The sequence below is a fragment of the Elgaria multicarinata genome, chromosome 14, assembly GCF_023053635.1.
Source record: "Elgaria multicarinata webbii isolate HBS135686 ecotype San Diego chromosome 14, rElgMul1.1.pri, whole genome shotgun sequence".
Classification (NCBI taxonomy): domain Eukaryota; kingdom Metazoa; phylum Chordata; class Lepidosauria; order Squamata; family Anguidae; genus Elgaria; species Elgaria multicarinata.
Window position 1 is genome coordinate 16,236,213 of NC_086184.1, and position 17,734 is coordinate 16,253,946.

At 41.7% G+C, this 17,734-nt stretch overlaps 1 protein-coding gene across 1 annotated transcript in view; it reads right to left on the reverse strand.

Annotated features, from left to right (window-relative positions):
* The window catches only part of LOC134408916 (neural-cadherin-like), a 92,012-nt gene that overhangs the window by 42,504 nt on the left and 31,774 nt on the right, over nt 1-17,734 (reverse strand). Inside the window, exons 3-11 of the mRNA XM_063141428.1 lie at nt 17,347-17,572; nt 15,251-15,455; nt 13,277-13,388; nt 11,814-12,063; nt 10,851-10,993; nt 5,199-5,371; nt 3,845-4,013; nt 1,748-1,918; nt 222-394 (exon numbers count right to left, since the gene is read on the reverse strand). Coding sequence (XP_062997498.1) covers nt 222-394; nt 1,748-1,918; nt 3,845-4,013; nt 5,199-5,371; nt 10,851-10,993; nt 11,814-12,063; nt 13,277-13,388; nt 15,251-15,455; nt 17,347-17,572 — 1,622 coding nt within the window. The remainder of the gene's footprint in view (nt 1-221; nt 395-1,747; nt 1,919-3,844; nt 4,014-5,198; nt 5,372-10,850; nt 10,994-11,813; nt 12,064-13,276; nt 13,389-15,250; nt 15,456-17,346; nt 17,573-17,734) is intronic.

Genomic DNA, 17,734 nt, shown 5'->3' on the forward strand with positions numbered 1-17,734 from the left:
CAGCATGACATGACAGCTGTGAAAGAATTTATGCTTATGAAAACGATTCATTCAAAAGAAGCAGACCCCTGGCTGGTGTACAACAATCAGTGTGACACTAATATATACAACCAGAGCTATCAAGCGATAGACTTCTATAAGTTGACATCTCGCTGTATCTACCAGTTATACATGCCTTGAGTTGACATCTGGTTATGAACCAAAGCTAACCTGCAACATACCTGTAATAGGGGCTGGCTGACATAAACCCAACCCGTGACAGGATTGACCTGGAAGTATTTCATTTTTCCACTGGCTGCAGAATACGTAATGGAAGCATTTGAACCATAGTCATCATCATGAGCTGCAACACGGAGGAAGCTCGTCCCCACATTTACATCCTCTCTCAGGAAATCTAGGAAAGTGGATTTGATGCTAATTATTATTATCTCAGAGGTGCAGTTTAACACAACAAAGTTATGTTCTCAGAATTGTTGTGAGTTACAAGTAAGACTGTACATACTCCTTTCTCCATTCTGGGCCAATGCAAATGCATTGCTACAAGCTCTTGGTTAAGGGACAGGAAGTGGAGTCATAGAATTATACACCCGTTCCAAAATGCCCCTCCTTTCTCATTGCATGGGATCATCAAAGTTAGAAGGGCCCTCCAAAGGTCATCTAGCTCAACCCCCGTCAATGCAGAAAATCCAGCACTACAACATCCCTGAAAGGTGGTGATCCAGAATCTACTTAAAAACCCCTCTAATGAAGGACAGTCCAACAAGGCAGCCTGTTCTACAAGTAAACAGTTCATACCATCAGAAAGTTATGTACAATTAAAATCCCCTTTCTTTTGATTTGAACCTGTTGGATCGGGTCCTGCTCTCTGGAGCAAAAGACAACAAATTTGCTCCACCGTCTGTGTGGGAGAGCCCTTCAGATATTTGCGTTCTCTTCTCCTGACAACCTTGCAAACCCACTGCACTGGTTTGAAATCCTGGTTAAGAAGGGAACCCTGGCTAAAGGAAGTTAATCCATTCAGATATCATGACAAGTGCTAAAAAGGGAAACAGAAAAGGAAGCCACACATGAGAGGTGGTTTGGAGGATTGTCTGAATTGAGTCAGTGTCTAGTTTTTGTGTTAACAAGAAGTATTTTATCTGTGTTGGCTCATTCTCCACATGCACTGGTACTGCAAGAATTAAGAGCTTTTCTACACAAAGCTGTTAATTGGCTGTGAATCTGCTATATCTACTTTCAGTTTCATCACAAAATTGAGATCCAAGCACTACATAAAGAGCATTTCCTTTCCTACTTTTCCACTATATATCTCTAGGTGGCAGTGTGGTATAGCGGAAGAGCACAAACACACAAGTTTTCACACAAGCGTTTTCTTTTGATTTTACAATTAAATACTGCATTTTCCCTGCTCTAAAAAAACTTGCCAAAAGTGCTCTTTAGACACAGAAGTGAAACTGGAGGGTTGTGACATTATCTTAAAAACCTATAAACAACCATGAACAAAAAATGATAAGTACACAATAAAAGCCTCATTGTAGAAAACCCTCAAGAATATGAACCAGTTCTTCATTAAATTATTTGGTCTTTTTTTCCCTTTGCAAAAAATAAAAATGAAGTTTTAGCTGTAGTGAAGGGAAAAAAACAAAACATACAAAAAACAAACCAGAAACACACACAGAGAAAAGCTTAGACCTCAGGTAAGCTCACACTTAGAGAAATGAAACTCTATCCAATGAGTCGCAATTACATTCATAGTGGGTGTTTTCAAATCGAGGGCTGTTATCATTTACATCCAAGATGACAACGTTGATTTGGCAAATCCCAATGAGAGGCTCCGTGGCCTGGTCCGTTGCCGTCACTGTAACAGGATGCTCTCTCTGCTTTTCTCGGTCAAATATCTGAAGTGTTGTCAAAACACCTGAAAAGAACATTATAAGAAGAAATAATTTAATTCAGCACATTTCACCAAGAACTGGGATGTAGAAGGTGAGATTCCTTGTCCACTATTTTTTCTTGTAGTTTTCCAGATGATAAGTGCTGGAGGAAAGGGAAAAACAGAACTGAGGTACAGAGATACAGCCTGCAACTGAACAGTAATTTCAGCAGGGAAACAATGAACTGTCAGGGCAAATGTAAACAACTACATAACATAAAAAGCAGAGGAAGACGTCATCATCATTATATATCTATTTGTTACCTGCCTCTCTCTCTAGATCATGGTGGGGTACAACACAAATGCAAATGCCATAAAATACATATAACTAACTAAAACATTTAAAGGAAGGAAAGGAACCTCTCGTGCAAGCACTGAGTCATTACTGACTCTTGGAGGGACGCCAGCTTTCGCTGACATTTTCTTGGCAGGCCTTATAGCGGGGTGGTTTGCCGTTGCCTTCCCCGGCCGTTATTACCTTTCCCCCAGCTAACTAATACACTATTAAAAGTGGCACATTATTAAAAAGGCATCTTAAAATTCAACTAGGTAGGCCTGCTGGAAGAGATCAGTCTTTATGGCCTTCTTGAATAATTCTGGGAGACTGTTAAGTTGACAAATCTCTCCCGGCAAGCCATTCCACAAACTGGGTGTGGCAGAAGAAAAGGTCCTCTGGGTAACGAACATGTTGCTCCATTAGAAAAAAAACACACCAAAATACAGATTTCTGTCATACTTTTGTATGGACCAACCAGTCTCCATTTTAAGACTTTCCAGAAAGGTGGCTGTGTTAGTCTGTTGCAAAAAAAAAAACCAAGTCCTGTGGCATCTTAAAGGCTAACAAATTAAATCTGGCATAAGCTTTTGCGGACACATCAGATGCATGAAGTGTTAACCTCAAATTGGCAGATTTATAGACATATGCTTGGCTGGGAATGATGGGGAGGGATTTGTAAACTATGAGGTCAGAGGAAATTGAAATGCAAAAAGTACAGACAGTGCTAATTACCTTAACAGTTCCCATTCATAAATTACTGTTGGATGATACCACAGACATCATCACATTGGCGAGTAGGTTTAACACATGCAGTGTGGTTTAAAAAGTACATCGTCCTTGTTCAAACCACAGGGAATGGTGACTAAACACTAGTCTTGTAGTTTCAGCCTCATAGCTGCTCTTCCCCTTTACCTTCCTCCAACCCCACAGGTTTCATTTTGCTTATTTATTTATTTTATTCCTTTCAAAAAGTTATATATCACCTTTCAGGGCAAAGCTCTCCCAAAGTGCTCGCACCAAAACCATAAAATACTATCTATCAATAAAACCACAAAATAAAAATTAAACATCCAGCAGTTACATATTAAAAACACAGTTTGGAAAGCCAGTATCTATTTATTACATTTCTATGCCATCCAATAGCCGAAGCTCCCTAGGCAGTACAATACAAGCGATACGTATCTCCCAAGGGAGTGTATCCCAGAAGTATGGCCCCATTACCAAAATGGCCCTGTCTTTTGTGCCACCCATCTAATAGATCTTGACAATGGGCCCATGATCAGGGACTCTGTGTTTGAACTCAAGGCTCAGGCAGGCTGTGCAGGTAGTCCTTAAGATCCACCTTGACAAAGAGTTCTGGAGAACTCAAAAGCTGGTTCACTGTTTTGTGACATTTAGGTTGATCCTAATAAAAGTATTACCTAAGTGTGGATCATAGAACCATAGAACAGTTGAGTTGGAAGGGGCCTATAAGGCCATTGAGTGCAACCCCCTGCTCAATGCAGGAATCCACATTAGAGCATACCTGACAGATGTTGTACTTGATTTCATCATCATTAAGGAACAAGGTATCTGACACCTCTGTATTTTTGCTAGTGCTAATAATGAAGCCACAATCCAATCATTGTTTTTACCTGTGTCCGGGTGAATGTTAAAGGCGGGGAGAGTCCCATCTCGGTGCATCAAACTATATTTCACTCTGCCATTGGCTCCTTCATCTGCATCCGTTGCCTCAACTTGTAACACAAACGTTCCCACTGGTTGGTTCTCCAGCACAGAAGCATGTTCGCGATAATGCTGACACTGGCAAAAATGGAAAGAAAATGCAGAACTTGCTTAAATTCCATTTGACATATGATGCAACCCGAACTGAAATCCAATTCGCAAAAACCTTTCTGGGAAGGGTTTACTCCCGTCAGCCACAACTAGGCTGGCAACTGTTACCCAAAGGACCTTTTCTTCTGTCGCCCCCAGACTGTGGAATGGCCTGCCGGAGGAGACTCATCGCCTTAACTCTGTCTCTGAATTTAAGACAGCTTTAAAGACTAGCCTTTTCCGGCAGGCCTACCCAAGATGAATTTTAAACCTAAGCATTTTAAGATGTTGCAATTGTTGTTTTAATATTGTATTGGTTTTATATGCTCTTTTAACTAATTTTATGTATTATATTTTATTTGCTGTTGTTCCACGCCTCGATCCAGAGGGAGAGGCAGGTAATAAATAAATATTTATTATTATTATTATTATTATTATTATTATTATTATTATTATTATTATTCAGTCACTCAACAAAGGAGGGTCAGATGACACAGCATGCAACTGACCCTCTCTTTCATCTTTGTTCACAAAACAGCATGGTTCCCCCACACACACATACACACACACCTCAATCTAGAACGGGAACACCACGCATGTCTGGAGGAAAGGAAAGGAACCTCTCGTGCAAACACTGAGTCAGTACTGACTCTTGGAGGGACGGCAGCTTTTGCTGACGTTTTCTTGGCAGGCCTTATAGCGGAGTGGTTTGCCATTGCCTTCCCCGGCCATTATTACCTTTCCCCCAGCTAGCTGGGTACTCATTTTACCGACCTCGGGAGGATGGAAGGCTGAGTCAACCCGAGCCGGCTGCCTGAAATCAGCTTCCACTGGGATCGAACTCAGGCCGTGGGGAGAGTTTCAGCTGCAGAAACTGCTGCTTTACTGCTCTGCACCACACGAGTCTTCACACATGTCTAGGAGGGGTTTAAACTCCCTGCACCTCCAGCCACTTGTTTCTGAAATCACACGCCACTGCCCCCACCCACCCCGAGGCACACACATACACACAGGGGAGGGGGGGGCTAAGAAGAAAAAAACCCTCTGCAGCAAGCTCATAAATTTGGAAGTGGCTCTTAACTCATCTTCCATATGTATACTATATGCTGAAATAGAAGCGATTCACTGTTACATTCTCCAGATTTCTGGCATAACACAAGACAGACCATTTACCTTTTGAAACACGGGCTTGTTGTTATTGACATCGTCAACGTGCACAACCACCAGAGCAGTGCTTGTCAGACAGCCAGGCCCGTCAGAGGCATTATCATCAGTCGCCGTAACATTAAGGACGTATTCCGGCCCATGCAGTTTAGGAAGTGGGCTTGAGCGAAGACGGATTAACCCTGTGAAAGATTTTAAGGAGAGGTTGTATCGTCATGCACACCCCACTTCTGCAAGCAGGGCTTGCAGGGGCACAGCCCTTACCAGGTTGGGGTCCCTTTCAAAGGAGGTCATGAAAGGATTATTGGTTATATTATTATTATTCACAAATATACAGGTTGAGCATAGGTGGAGATACACAGTTAAAACACTGAAACAAGGCAAACCATTTTGTCCCAGTGTGGCCCCCACAACTGCACCACCACAATTTTAAAGGGGGAGGAGGTGAACATGCCCCCACCAATTCAAATAAGAACATGAAGAAGAGCCATGCTGGATCAAACCTATCTAGTCCAGCATCTAGTTCAGTGGCCCACCAGATGCCTATGGGAAATCCACAGGCAGGACAAGCAAGAGCACCCTTTCACCCATGTTCCCCAGCAACTGGTGTGCATAGGCATACTGCCTCTGATACTGGAGGTAGCATATAGCTATCAGGGCTGGTAGCTATTGATAGCCTTCTCCTCTATGAATCTGTCTAACCCCCTTTTAAAGTCATCCATTTTGATGACCATTATTAGATCTTAATAAATTCCATAGTTTAAATGTGCACTGTCGGAGTCTATCCTATACAAGTTTATGCATGCTTAATTGGATAAATATTTCAATGGACATCAATGGAAGCTTGTCTGGATGTGCCAAGGATGCTATTCTTCCAAATTTCACTCTTCAGCCCAGAGATTTAATACAGGTACATAAGAACATAAGAAGAGCCATGTTGGATCAGACCAAAGGTCCATCTAGTCCAGCATCCTGTTCACATAGTGGCCAACCAGCTGTCAACCAGGAACCCACAAGCAGGACATGAGTGCAACAGCACCCTCCCGCCTATGTTCCCCAGCAACTAGTGTATACAGGCTTACTGCCTCTGATACTGGAGGTAGCACGTAGCCATCAGGACCAGTAGCCATTGATAGCCTTCACTTCCCTGAATTGGTGGGCATAATTAAACATCATGGTAGCAAATTCTACAGTTTAACTATGCGCTGCGTGAAGAAGTGCTTCTTTTTGTCCATCTGGAATCTATCACCATTCAGGTTCACTGAATGGCCCCAATTTCGAGCATTATGAGAGAAGGAAAAAAATGTCTCCCTATCCACGTTCTCCACACCGTGCCTAATTTCACACACCTCCATGACGTTCCCCTTACTGGCCTTCTTTTTAAGCTAAACAGCCCCAAATATTACAACTTCTCCTCAAAGGGGAATTTTGTACCAACCCCCCATTTTCGTTGCTCTCTCATGCACCTTTTCCAGCTCTACAATACGCTTTTTTAGATGCAGTGACCAAAATTGTACACATTAATCCAAGTGCAGCCACACCATACATTTGTATAAGGACAATATATTGCCAATTTTATTTTCAATTCCTTTTTTTTTTAATGAGCATATTTTGGAGAAGATTTGTCCCAAGCCTCTTGCAATATTTGAAATATATTGTATTTACTGTCTATTTTAAGCATATTACATTAACCATGCATTCTGACACCACGCCGACCTTAAAAGAGCAAAGCTGACAGAAGCTCTGAGAAACCTCTACTCCACTAGGCCTTACTTGATATTATAGATCATACAAGGGCTGGCAAATTCAGAAATACTTTTCAAAGTTTTATTTTAATAATCAAACCACAGTGCAGCTATTTGAAACGCTGAAGCAAGCAGATGTCAGTCCTTCTTATGGTAACACTATCCCAACATGCTCACGATCTATCCAAAGTAATGAAAAGTGTCATTTGCAAATGGACCCGCTGTTAAGATGACAAGTGTCACTCACAACACTTGCAAACGCCGACTCCTTGCCTCTGCTGCTTGCATTTTGACGTGTGATTCAGCTCCACCTTGGCATTCCAGGATATCAAGCACATTTTCATTGACAGCACCATCTTCAAATAAAATTGCTCAAGGAGACAGCATAATTTCAGGAGGGTAGGGTATTGACCGAGTCAAATCAACACAAAACAGCAGCTCTTAAAGAACAGGAAGGAAAATACACTGGCAACGCCTAGAAAAATGCGAGAGATACCAAATCTTTCAGCACAAAAGCGATACACAATGCCTGTTTCTCAGTGGTGGAACTGCAGCAGTTAAATGACTTAAACATTAGTGAAACAGGTGATATCACTGGCAATTTTACCACAACACCTGCGGTATTATGAGGCCAAAAAGTATTTGTAACATAAATCAGCCCATGGGAAGTCGCAATCCACACAGTATGCTTGAGTTAATTCCTTGTATAACCATTTGACGGCATCTCCTTCTGCCTTCTCAAATACATTCAGATCTAGAGCATTAATATTGCAAAAGCACTATTTGCATGAACATTAATTTTTCATGATTAGTGAACCCCAAAGTCTGATCAGATGAGGAGGAGGACAGATTTGTGGCATCTTATTTATTTGTGATTAGCTTCCTGGCTCAGGAGAGCATGTAAGGCCATGATTTTTTTTTTTAAAAAAATGATTAGAGTTAAAATTAAGCAACCAGACTCACTCCAAATAAATAATACTATGTACTTATTTCTGGGTCGTGGTTGTTGCTGTTTTTGTTTTTGCAAGCCCATAAGGCCTAAAGTCAAAGCATTCCCAATTGTTTTAAAATTAGTATGTCAGTTATAAGGTGCATGCTAAAACAAGGGCTGAAGTACATTTGATAATAAGTTATCAAAAATGTGATGATGTACATCCCTACTCATTGCTTACATATTCATCCCTACTCATTGCTTACATATAAGGAATTAATCTGCTGTGTAGTTCCTTTCTTTTGTTTATAAAGTTGCAGTGAAGTGACCAGTACCAATGTACTGCATTTATAGGAACACTGAAGTGTATTATATTTATACTGGCTTTTTAATTGTGATTTCTGCATACGTCATTTTACAATTTGTAATCCTTTTAGGACAACTAAGAACATAAGAGCAGCCATGCTGGATCAGACCAAGAGTCTATCCAGTCCAGCACTCTGTTCACACAGTCAACCAGGGACCTACAAGCAGGACACAGTGCAACAGCACCCTCCCACCCATGTTCCCCAGCAACTGGAGCACACAGGCTTACTGCCTCGGATATTGGAGGTAGCACATAACCATCAGGGCTAGTAGCCATTGATAGCCTTCTCCTCCAAGAATTTTTCCAACCCCCTTTTTAAGGCCATCCAAATTGGGAGCCATCACTACATCTTGTGGTAGCGAATTCCGTTCTTAGGGTAGCAAATTCCAGATAGATAGATGGTTTGATACTGGTGTGTGTGTGTGTGTGTGTGTTTGTTTCTAAAGATCCACTAATAAACCTGTGTTGTTGTTGTTTTTTAAAAAAGAAAGATTGAAGCCCTAGGCTACTGAGAATACATAGTATTCAGCTGCACCTATTTTTTTTTCTCCCAGTGAGCGCTGCTATAGTTCTTAAGGATGCTAACTTGGAAATTAACTTGCCATTGAAATCAACAACACTTTCAAGTAAATGTGTCAGAGCAATAGCTAGGAGTGTGCAAAATTACCATATCTTTTACAGCCCGGGAGGTTTTTGCTAAGCATTTTCTCAAGAGCGGAGGAAAAGCCATGACAGAATGGCTTAATTGCTTAATACGCGCCAATGTCCTGACTTTGCCTTCTTAATGGGAAGCATAACCCCAAGTGTTCCCACAGGAGACTAACTTCTTGAAGAGCACAAACACTGCTGAAGGATGTGAGTGTGGAATACTGTCAGGAGACGTTTGGGTGTCCAGAGGACCAAGCGTCAAGTATAAATAGGATCTAAACTTGAGGCCCTTTCATTTGTGAGGCACTGCTGTGGTGGATGATGATGATGATGATGATGATGATGATGATGATGATGTGATTGCTGCTCTGTGGTCACATGTTAATGAATACAGCACTTGCTGTGTCTACAACGCAATCAAATTTATGCTTATCAACCCATAAATTTATACCATTTGAGTCACACAAAAGCTGAGTTTCCAGTTGACTTCAAATGTCATTTTTTTGTCTTCCCCAGAGCAGAAGTGAGAGCTGTCCATAGAAAACAATTAACAAATCTAGGATTTAAGGGTATTGTGATTGGGGAATGAGTTCGCTGTTGCCCAACTTCAGCCCCATCTCCAATGTTAGCAGCAAACTACACTGCAGGGCGGTCATAAGTGTGGTGAAATGGTTAGACTGGAGAGACCCAGGTTCTAATCCCCACTCGGCCATGAAGCTCACTGGATGCTTTGGACCAGTCATCGATTCTCAGCCTAACCTACCTCACAGGGTTGTTGTGGGAATAAAATGGAGAGGAAGAAAATGGAGAGAAGGAAGAGGACCATGTTAGCTGCCTTTGGTGCCTTACAAGTGGGGGGGAAAGGAGTGATAAATATTTATATGCCTCTTTCTTTCAGCTATAGACCTTCTCCAACCTGATGCATAGGGATAATAATGGACTACATCCACATTTGCATTTAGCAGGGCAATTTGTAATTTTTTTTGGTAAACTAAATCAAATTACGTTTTGCACAGAACATAAGGCCTCTTGTTGCTGAGTGGACACATTCCTGCCCAGTTGCAGTAATGCTAAAATTCTGTATTCCTCCATTGTTTTCTATGGGAAGCATCAAAAGGAACAAAAAAAATTCCACCTCCAAACAGTTGCATCATTAGTTATATCTAAATCCCGCTGTTCCTCGAAGGAGTTCAGGGATGCATTTTGTCCTCATGATAACCCTGTGAGGAAGGTTGAGCTTCACTGTTAAGTGGAGATTATGCAGTCCAACACTCTAATACAACCTTCCTCAGCATGGTGCCCTCCGGATTTATTAGACTACAATTCCCAGCATTCCACAACTATACCAGCTCTAGCATTTTCCTACCTCCATGCTCAAGATTGACAAATACATGTATGTGTTTACAAGTATCCTTGTATATATACATATATTTAAACACCTATGAATAATGAAGAGCTGCTTTGGACACAGGCTCTCTGACCCACCTCTAGTCACATGCAACAACTATCCTGTGGAGACGATATTAACGCTGGTACATTAGGGAACACCTCTTCCCCTATGTTCCAGCCCCCCACCTCAGTTCCCCGGAGGGCCATTTGCTGCAACGGCCTAATGTGTGCATGGCAGCCACCCACCAGAGGACCTTTTCCTTTGCTGCCGGCTCAGCTGAGGAATGACCCGCTGGTTGAAATGCGTCTGCTGACTTCTTTGAATGCCTTTAAGCAGACATCTATTATACCAGCAGGCCTTCCCTTTTTAGAATCTTATTGCATTATATACTGTTTTTATTGTGTATGGTTTTATTGTTTGATTTTTAGTGGTTTTAACTTTAATTATTATGCTGCCTAGTGTATTCTAGGCGGGATATAAATTGAATGAAAATGAAGGAGGAGGAGGAGAAGAAAAAACCCAACAACCAACAACAACTAGGGGTCACAGGTCAAAGACAGGAGCAGAAATGGCATATTACCTTTCTGAGAGTCAATAATAAAGTTCCCCCTTTGATTCCCTCCAGTGATGCTGTAAGAAACGCCATCTCCATCTGGGTCTATAGCATGAACTGTGGCTATCAAGGTGTTGGGGCCTGCATCTTCAGAAACAAAACTCCTGTAGCTGTCAAACACATAAGGTCAAGTGTGGTTACCAACACAGATTGAAGGGAATCCAAGCCAGACTGCAAACTGTTGTTGCATGGCCCACTTTTGTAAACAGTAATACTTTTTAAAGTGCTTTGGAGTGTTCAAAGCACTTAATCTGCGTTATCAGAGGGTTTTTACCCACAAAGGCTGCCTAAACTGTGGAGTACAGTCAGGCTCCGCTCTCTCTGCTTTTAGAAATTGTGTCAAAGACACATCTTTTTACCTTGATCTTTGAAATTGTTTTTAGTCGTGTTGCAGTTTTAAATGATGTTTTATTGTTGTTTATTATTCTACGCTGTTTTTTATTTGTTGTATACTGCCTGGGTGGTTTTATGGAAAGGCAGTCTAAAAACACTAAAAATAAATAAATAGTATTCTAAGTAAATAACATAGGCCCCTTCAGAAGACACCTTAAACCATTGCTTTAACCATGCCCTTACTCAGCATGGTTAAAGCCATGGTTTAAGGCATCTTCTGAACGGGCCCATAGTATTTTAAATAAATACGTAAACCTCAGTCTTTACAGTAAGCATGTAAGACAAGTTACTTTGCAACTGGGGAGCTAAGGTTAAGAATAAGTAGCATGGCTTGGGGCATGGAAATTTCATTGCAGAGAAAAGACTTGAATAAAAGGTTTACTCAGTCACTACACTAGTCTCGCACTTCCTTAACATCCCCATTTTGCAAAGCACTGCAAAAAAGAATGGAAACACTGCATGGAAACTGCCACATGGCAAAAAGTACAAATCAGACAATACCTGAAGCCTTAATCAAACCCAACAACAGATATTTACATGGTTTGTGAAAACTTGGGCGCCTCGTCATTGACATTTGAGATGCGGATCCTGACCGTCGCCGTCCCAGTCCTTGGAGGATCTCCTTTATCAACGGCCATAATTACAAACTCATAAAGGTGATTGGGCCGCTCATAGTTCAACACTGTTGCTGGGAAGATGGTCCCATGAGTAGAAATGCTGAAATCGGGGCTCAGAGTGTAGTAGAGTATTTCTGCATTTTCTTCGGAATCGCAGTCACTGGCCAACACTATAGCAGGAGGGAGGGGGGAAAGATTACAAGTCCTACCTATGAGAATGTAGCTTGGGAATGTCCCATAAGATTGTACGCACATTGTGCAGGAACAAAGGTAACAGAAACCATCAAAAGACTTGACCGAACACCGTCCTTATAGCATAAAGGTCACTTCATCCAGGCATTTGTTTGTCCTATCTATGTGTGAGATCAGGAAGATGCCATCTTCTACATTAAAGAAGCACCAAGCACCCTACACAATAATACACATGATTTATCACAACAGTGAAGAAATAGCCCCACAGAAGAATGTAGGCTTTTTAGGGTGTCAAGCAGAGTGAATATGAGAGTTGCTACTGAACTCTGGCCAGAGAAAGAAACTGCAGAAAACACCAGACCCAACCAAACATACAAAGATGAGAAAAGACATAGGAAGAAGCCTTACAATGGCCATGTTCACATGTAACGGTGGACCACAATTGAGGGCTACATGCACAAGCAGGGCTCCTCCGTCTCTCTACTGGCCCCCATGTGACTGGAAGGAGGAATAAACCCAGCCTTCAGTTTTGTTTTAGTAGATTCCTGGTTTGTTGTTACATGAAAATCAGGAATCGTGGTTTAAAATAAACTAGTTTGCTAAACAAACCACAATACAATCCCAGGGTTGGAAGTTGGTTTTGGCCCACAGGACTGATGTTCTGCACCCCAACTTTATTCCTTAGCATCTTTATGATGAAATGTCTATATCCTTTACCCTCAAAGTAATTGTGTGTGCGTGGGGGGGGGGGGAATAGTTCAATTTTAACCTGGAAGTTCCAGTAAGGGACTATAACAGTGTGCAACTCTAGACTTTTCCTATTTTTATGACAGTATATTGAGCAGATCATGGGACATCCTCTTCCTCTATAAGGCCCTCCGTTCCATGAAACAGAGGCAAGTCTGACCACAAGATGAGACATGTTAGTCTACTGCAGCAAAAACAACAAAAAGTCTTGTGACAACCTAAAGACAAACAAATGTATTCTGTCATAAGCTTTCGTGGGCTGCAGCCCACTTCGTCAGAATGCATAGAATATTATTTCAGGGTTATATAGAGAACGTATTGGAACTCCCCACAATATTTCAGGAATCTGATAAAGCGGACTCTAGTCCACAGAAACCTATGCCAAACTAAATTTATATGCAAAATGTGAAATGCTTTTCAAAAATAAATAGGGGGAGGGTTAACCTTGCAGAAGTGCAGATGTTACAGTTACTGCTTCAGGAACGTTGTCTTTGGTGTAGATCGACTGCTGGAACTCTGGGGCACAATCATTCACATCTGTGATTACAACCCAAACCTAAAGGGATGATAGACCAGAGTATTTAGTAGCACCAAACTGAAATCACTGCTGTGTCTTCATGGCTCGTAACATCAGATGCTAGGATTTCCCTCAAAAACAATAATCCTTGCAGCATTTCTAGAAAATCAGCCGCCTTAAAAAGAAGAAACACTTAGCACAGAACTGCTAAGATAATGTCTCTTCCTCTAGCAGCGGGGCTGGCAAAGTCCTGATTTTATTTATTTATTTATTTATTTATTTATTACATTTTTATACCGCCCAATAGCCGAAGCTCTCTGGGCGGTTCACAAAAATTAAAACCACAATAAAACACCCAACAGGTTAAAAACACAATTACGAAATACAGTATAAAAAGCGCAACCAGGATAAAACCACGCAGCAAAGTTGATATAAGATTGAAATACAGAGTTAAAACAGTAAAATTTAAATTGAAGTTAAAATTAAGTGTTAAAATACGGAGTGAATAAAAAGGTCTTCAGCTGGCGACGAAAACAGTACAGTGTAGGCGCCAGGCGGACCTCTCTGGGGAGCTCGTTCCACAACTGGGGTGCCACAGCGGAGAAAGCCCTCCTCCTAGTAGCCACCTGCCTCACTTCCTTTGGCAGGGGCTCACGGAGAAGGGCCCCTGTAGATGATCTTAAGGTCCGGGTAGGTACATATGGGAGGAGGCGTTCCTTCAGATAACCTGGCCCCAAACCGTTTAGGGCTTTAAATGTCAATACCAGCACTTTGAATTGGGCCCGGACCTGGACTGGCAGCCAATGAAGCTGGAAAAGGACTGGCATAATGTGATCTCGCCGGCCAGTCCCTGTTAATAACCTTGCTGCCCTATTTTGTACCAGCTGAAGCTTCCGGACCGTTTTCAAAGGCAGCCCCACGTATAACGCATTGCAGTAATCCAAGCGAGAGGTTATCAGAGCATGGATAATTGTAGCTAGGCTGCACAAGCATCTAGACATTTGACAACGGTGCCTCAAAGTTAAAGATATTTCTCAAACCCCTTAGAGCAACAGAACTGCTAAACAAAGGGCCAAAGCCAATGAAAATTGGTCCCTAAATTAGATGGACAAAGGATGGACTAGAGGAAATCAAGAGGACAGCCATCTGTCAGGGATGCTTTAAGGTGGATTCCTGCATTGAGCAGGGGGTTGGACTTGATGGCCTTATAGGCCCCTTCCAATTCTACTATTCTGATTCTATTTTTCCAAAAAAAAAAAATGTTTTAGCACAATACAAGGTTATTTAGGCATGTGTGGGACAGCTGTCACATAGAATAGGAACCTTTGTATTTAACTGGCTGCATTTCTATCTTCCTGCCTTTTGATCCAGACGGATCTCCAAAGGCGACTTACACGGCTTACATTAAATGATACAATGCAAGAATACTGGGACTGCTTCTGCCACACTTCCAGCTTCTGTGCCATTCCTGTTGCCTTCCAAAGTCTTCAATGGCCAATTAAGATTCACTAATTTTACAACAGATCTGCTCCCGGAAAAGATGAAAATGGCTAGGACTAGTTTGCTGATACAAATCAACACAGCTGGCTGGATTTTTCAACTCTCCTTGGGCCCTGTCATGAAAGTGCCTGCATTTCAAAATTCACTGCCTTCCAGGACATGGCATTGCTTCGGGATAGCATATCCTCCATTTCTCCCAGAACCGCAGGACTTTTCATAGCAGAGGAGGAGCCAGATGAAATAGTGCAGAATTAATGAATAAATGGGGCATCTAATGTGAACTGTGAACAATGTGAACAATTTTTGTGAACCGCCCAGAGAGCTCCGGCTATTGGGCGGTATAGAAATGTAATAAATAAATAAATAAATAAATAAATAGACTGTTAATAAGGAGCACTCACCTCAACTGTACTGCTGAGTTGCCCCTGGTTTTCGCTTGCTTGCACCAGAAGGAGATACTGGTGTTGATCAGTTTCATAATCTATATTTCGACTGAAGTAGAGATCACCCGTTGCCTGGTTAATACCAAATAGGCCATTTGGATTAGTTATAAGGGTGTAACTCAGGGACTTGTTTTGATGTGACAAAGCGGACACTACCAAAAATCTGGAAAAAATGTAAACATTTATATTATATTATATATTATATACAAAACACTGGCTCAGTTCACACAACGTTTTTCTCTACTCAGTGGGAAAACTCCACTCAATGGTGGAGTTTGTAAGGGATACTCACCACACAACATGTTCCAACTCCACCATTGTGTGGGTGTAGCCTCCTGTGGAGTTGAGTAAAAATCAATGTAGCGTTTGATTGACAATTCCTCCCTCTCCTCCCCAAGTCCTCCCAATGGTATTCCATCAGCCACTGCTACAAAAAAACAACAACAATCCCAGTGGCTCTCCTAGAGCGGCACTCGCTCCTTTTGCCGCTCTAGTTAGGGAACTCTATGGCCACTGGGAAATTCCACTCCACTCAACAGGAAACTCCACAAAGCCCTCCAGACAACATGGAACACAACACAGTTGTGCAGGAACTCTCCTCTGCATAGCGTGGAGATTCAGGGTGGAGTGTTTTTCGGGGGGGGGGGGAACCTCCACCAAGAGGTGGAGTTTTCCCTTCAGACAACACTTTTCTCAACAGTCGTGTAACAGCTCCACAGTGGAGTTGTTACTCTACCATTGAGAAAAGTGTTGTGTGAACTGAGCCATTCTAGGTGGCATACAAAGTTAAAAACAATTTAAAAAGATGAAACATTCAATGAAACATACAGCATAAAAAAAATATATAACGGTCAGCAATAAGATTCTAAAAAGGTAAGACCTGCTGGAATTTTAGAGTCTTTAATGCCTGCTTAAAGACATTCAGAGATGTCATTTCACAGCTGAGGGACAGCAAAGGAAAAGGTAGTCACAGCAGATGGCCCTGAAAGGACCTTACATGGCAGGCTGGAACATAGGGGAGGAGGCACTATCTACGAAATATGAATTTGATAGATATTCCTTCATATTTATACATTATACATACAAAAAGGCAATTTAAAATACTGAATGTATGTAAAATATTTAAAACACCTAATTTATTAAAATATTTAACCATGCCCAAATCATAGTTAAGATATTGAACTGTTTATGTGTTTCTTTGGTTTATAAAAATGATGACGAGGCAGAGATATGCAGAGAAGAGCAGCACTGATTTTCACTGGCTGGGGTTACCAGGAGCAAGGTTGGTCCTCAGTCCATTGGAGTCCTAAGGGCAGTGCTCCCATCCTCCTATAGAGAGGATCAAACGCATCAAACGGTGTGTTTGATGAACACAAACAACTCACATCCAAGCCTCATACTGGCAAGTTTGGAGCCACGAGAAAATGTGTTTTCATGCTTTCGAAGCAGCATCAATAAAAACCTACTGTTCTTAGAATGCAGAGGAAGTAAATCGGATAGTAAACCATTTAAGTTTAATCCGATAACACATACACTAAATTATGACAGATTGTCAGATCAGCTTGAAAGTTCAGCAATGAACATGGAAGTCTCATAGACTTTAATGGATCAAGCCCTACATCTGTCAAGATTATAGTAGTACTTATCCTGAAATGAGGATGTGTTGCTATATAGTATATCTCCTCACATAGACGGCAAGTATCATCTGTCCATCTGTGTCGAGGAAAAGACTACAAACACAGTCTGACCAATTTGTACCTACAAGGTGTAAGACATAGGAAGCTGCCTCATACGAAGTCAGACCACTGGTTCATTTAGCCCAGTACTGTCGACACTGACTGGCAGCAGTTCTTAAAGATTTCAAGTAGTTTTTCCCGCCTTACTTAGAAGATGCCAGGGATTGAACCTGAGACCTTTTACACGCAAAAAATGTGTTCTACCCATGGTATCTTAAAGTGTTTTATATTATGATTTATCATGGTGTGAACCAGCCAAGAGTTTTGGTTATGGGGTGGCATAGAAATGTAATGGATGAATGAAGGAACGCTACTCACGATTCTCCCGGTGGGATATTTTCAGGAACGTAAACAGCGTATGATGTGTTGGCAAACTGTGGTGCTCGACGCCCAGCAACCACAGAAATGGAGGCAGGCGATCCTCGGCGACCGGGTTTGTCAGCAGCTAGCACAGTCAGCAAATATTCCCTCTCCTTCACCAGAGGCAAGCCTGTTGTTCTGACCCAGCCGGTGTCCTTTTCAACTTCAAATCTATCTTCCCCACCTACAAAGAAGCAAACATCAAACTCCAAAGCCCAGCTGCACAGCCCATTAGACGGCAAACGTGACCAGAGTTTAAAAATATATATTATTGGGATTTAAGGGTACAGCTCAGCCACCACATTTTAAGAGAAAAATCTCAGCCCTATTCAGGCATTATTATTAT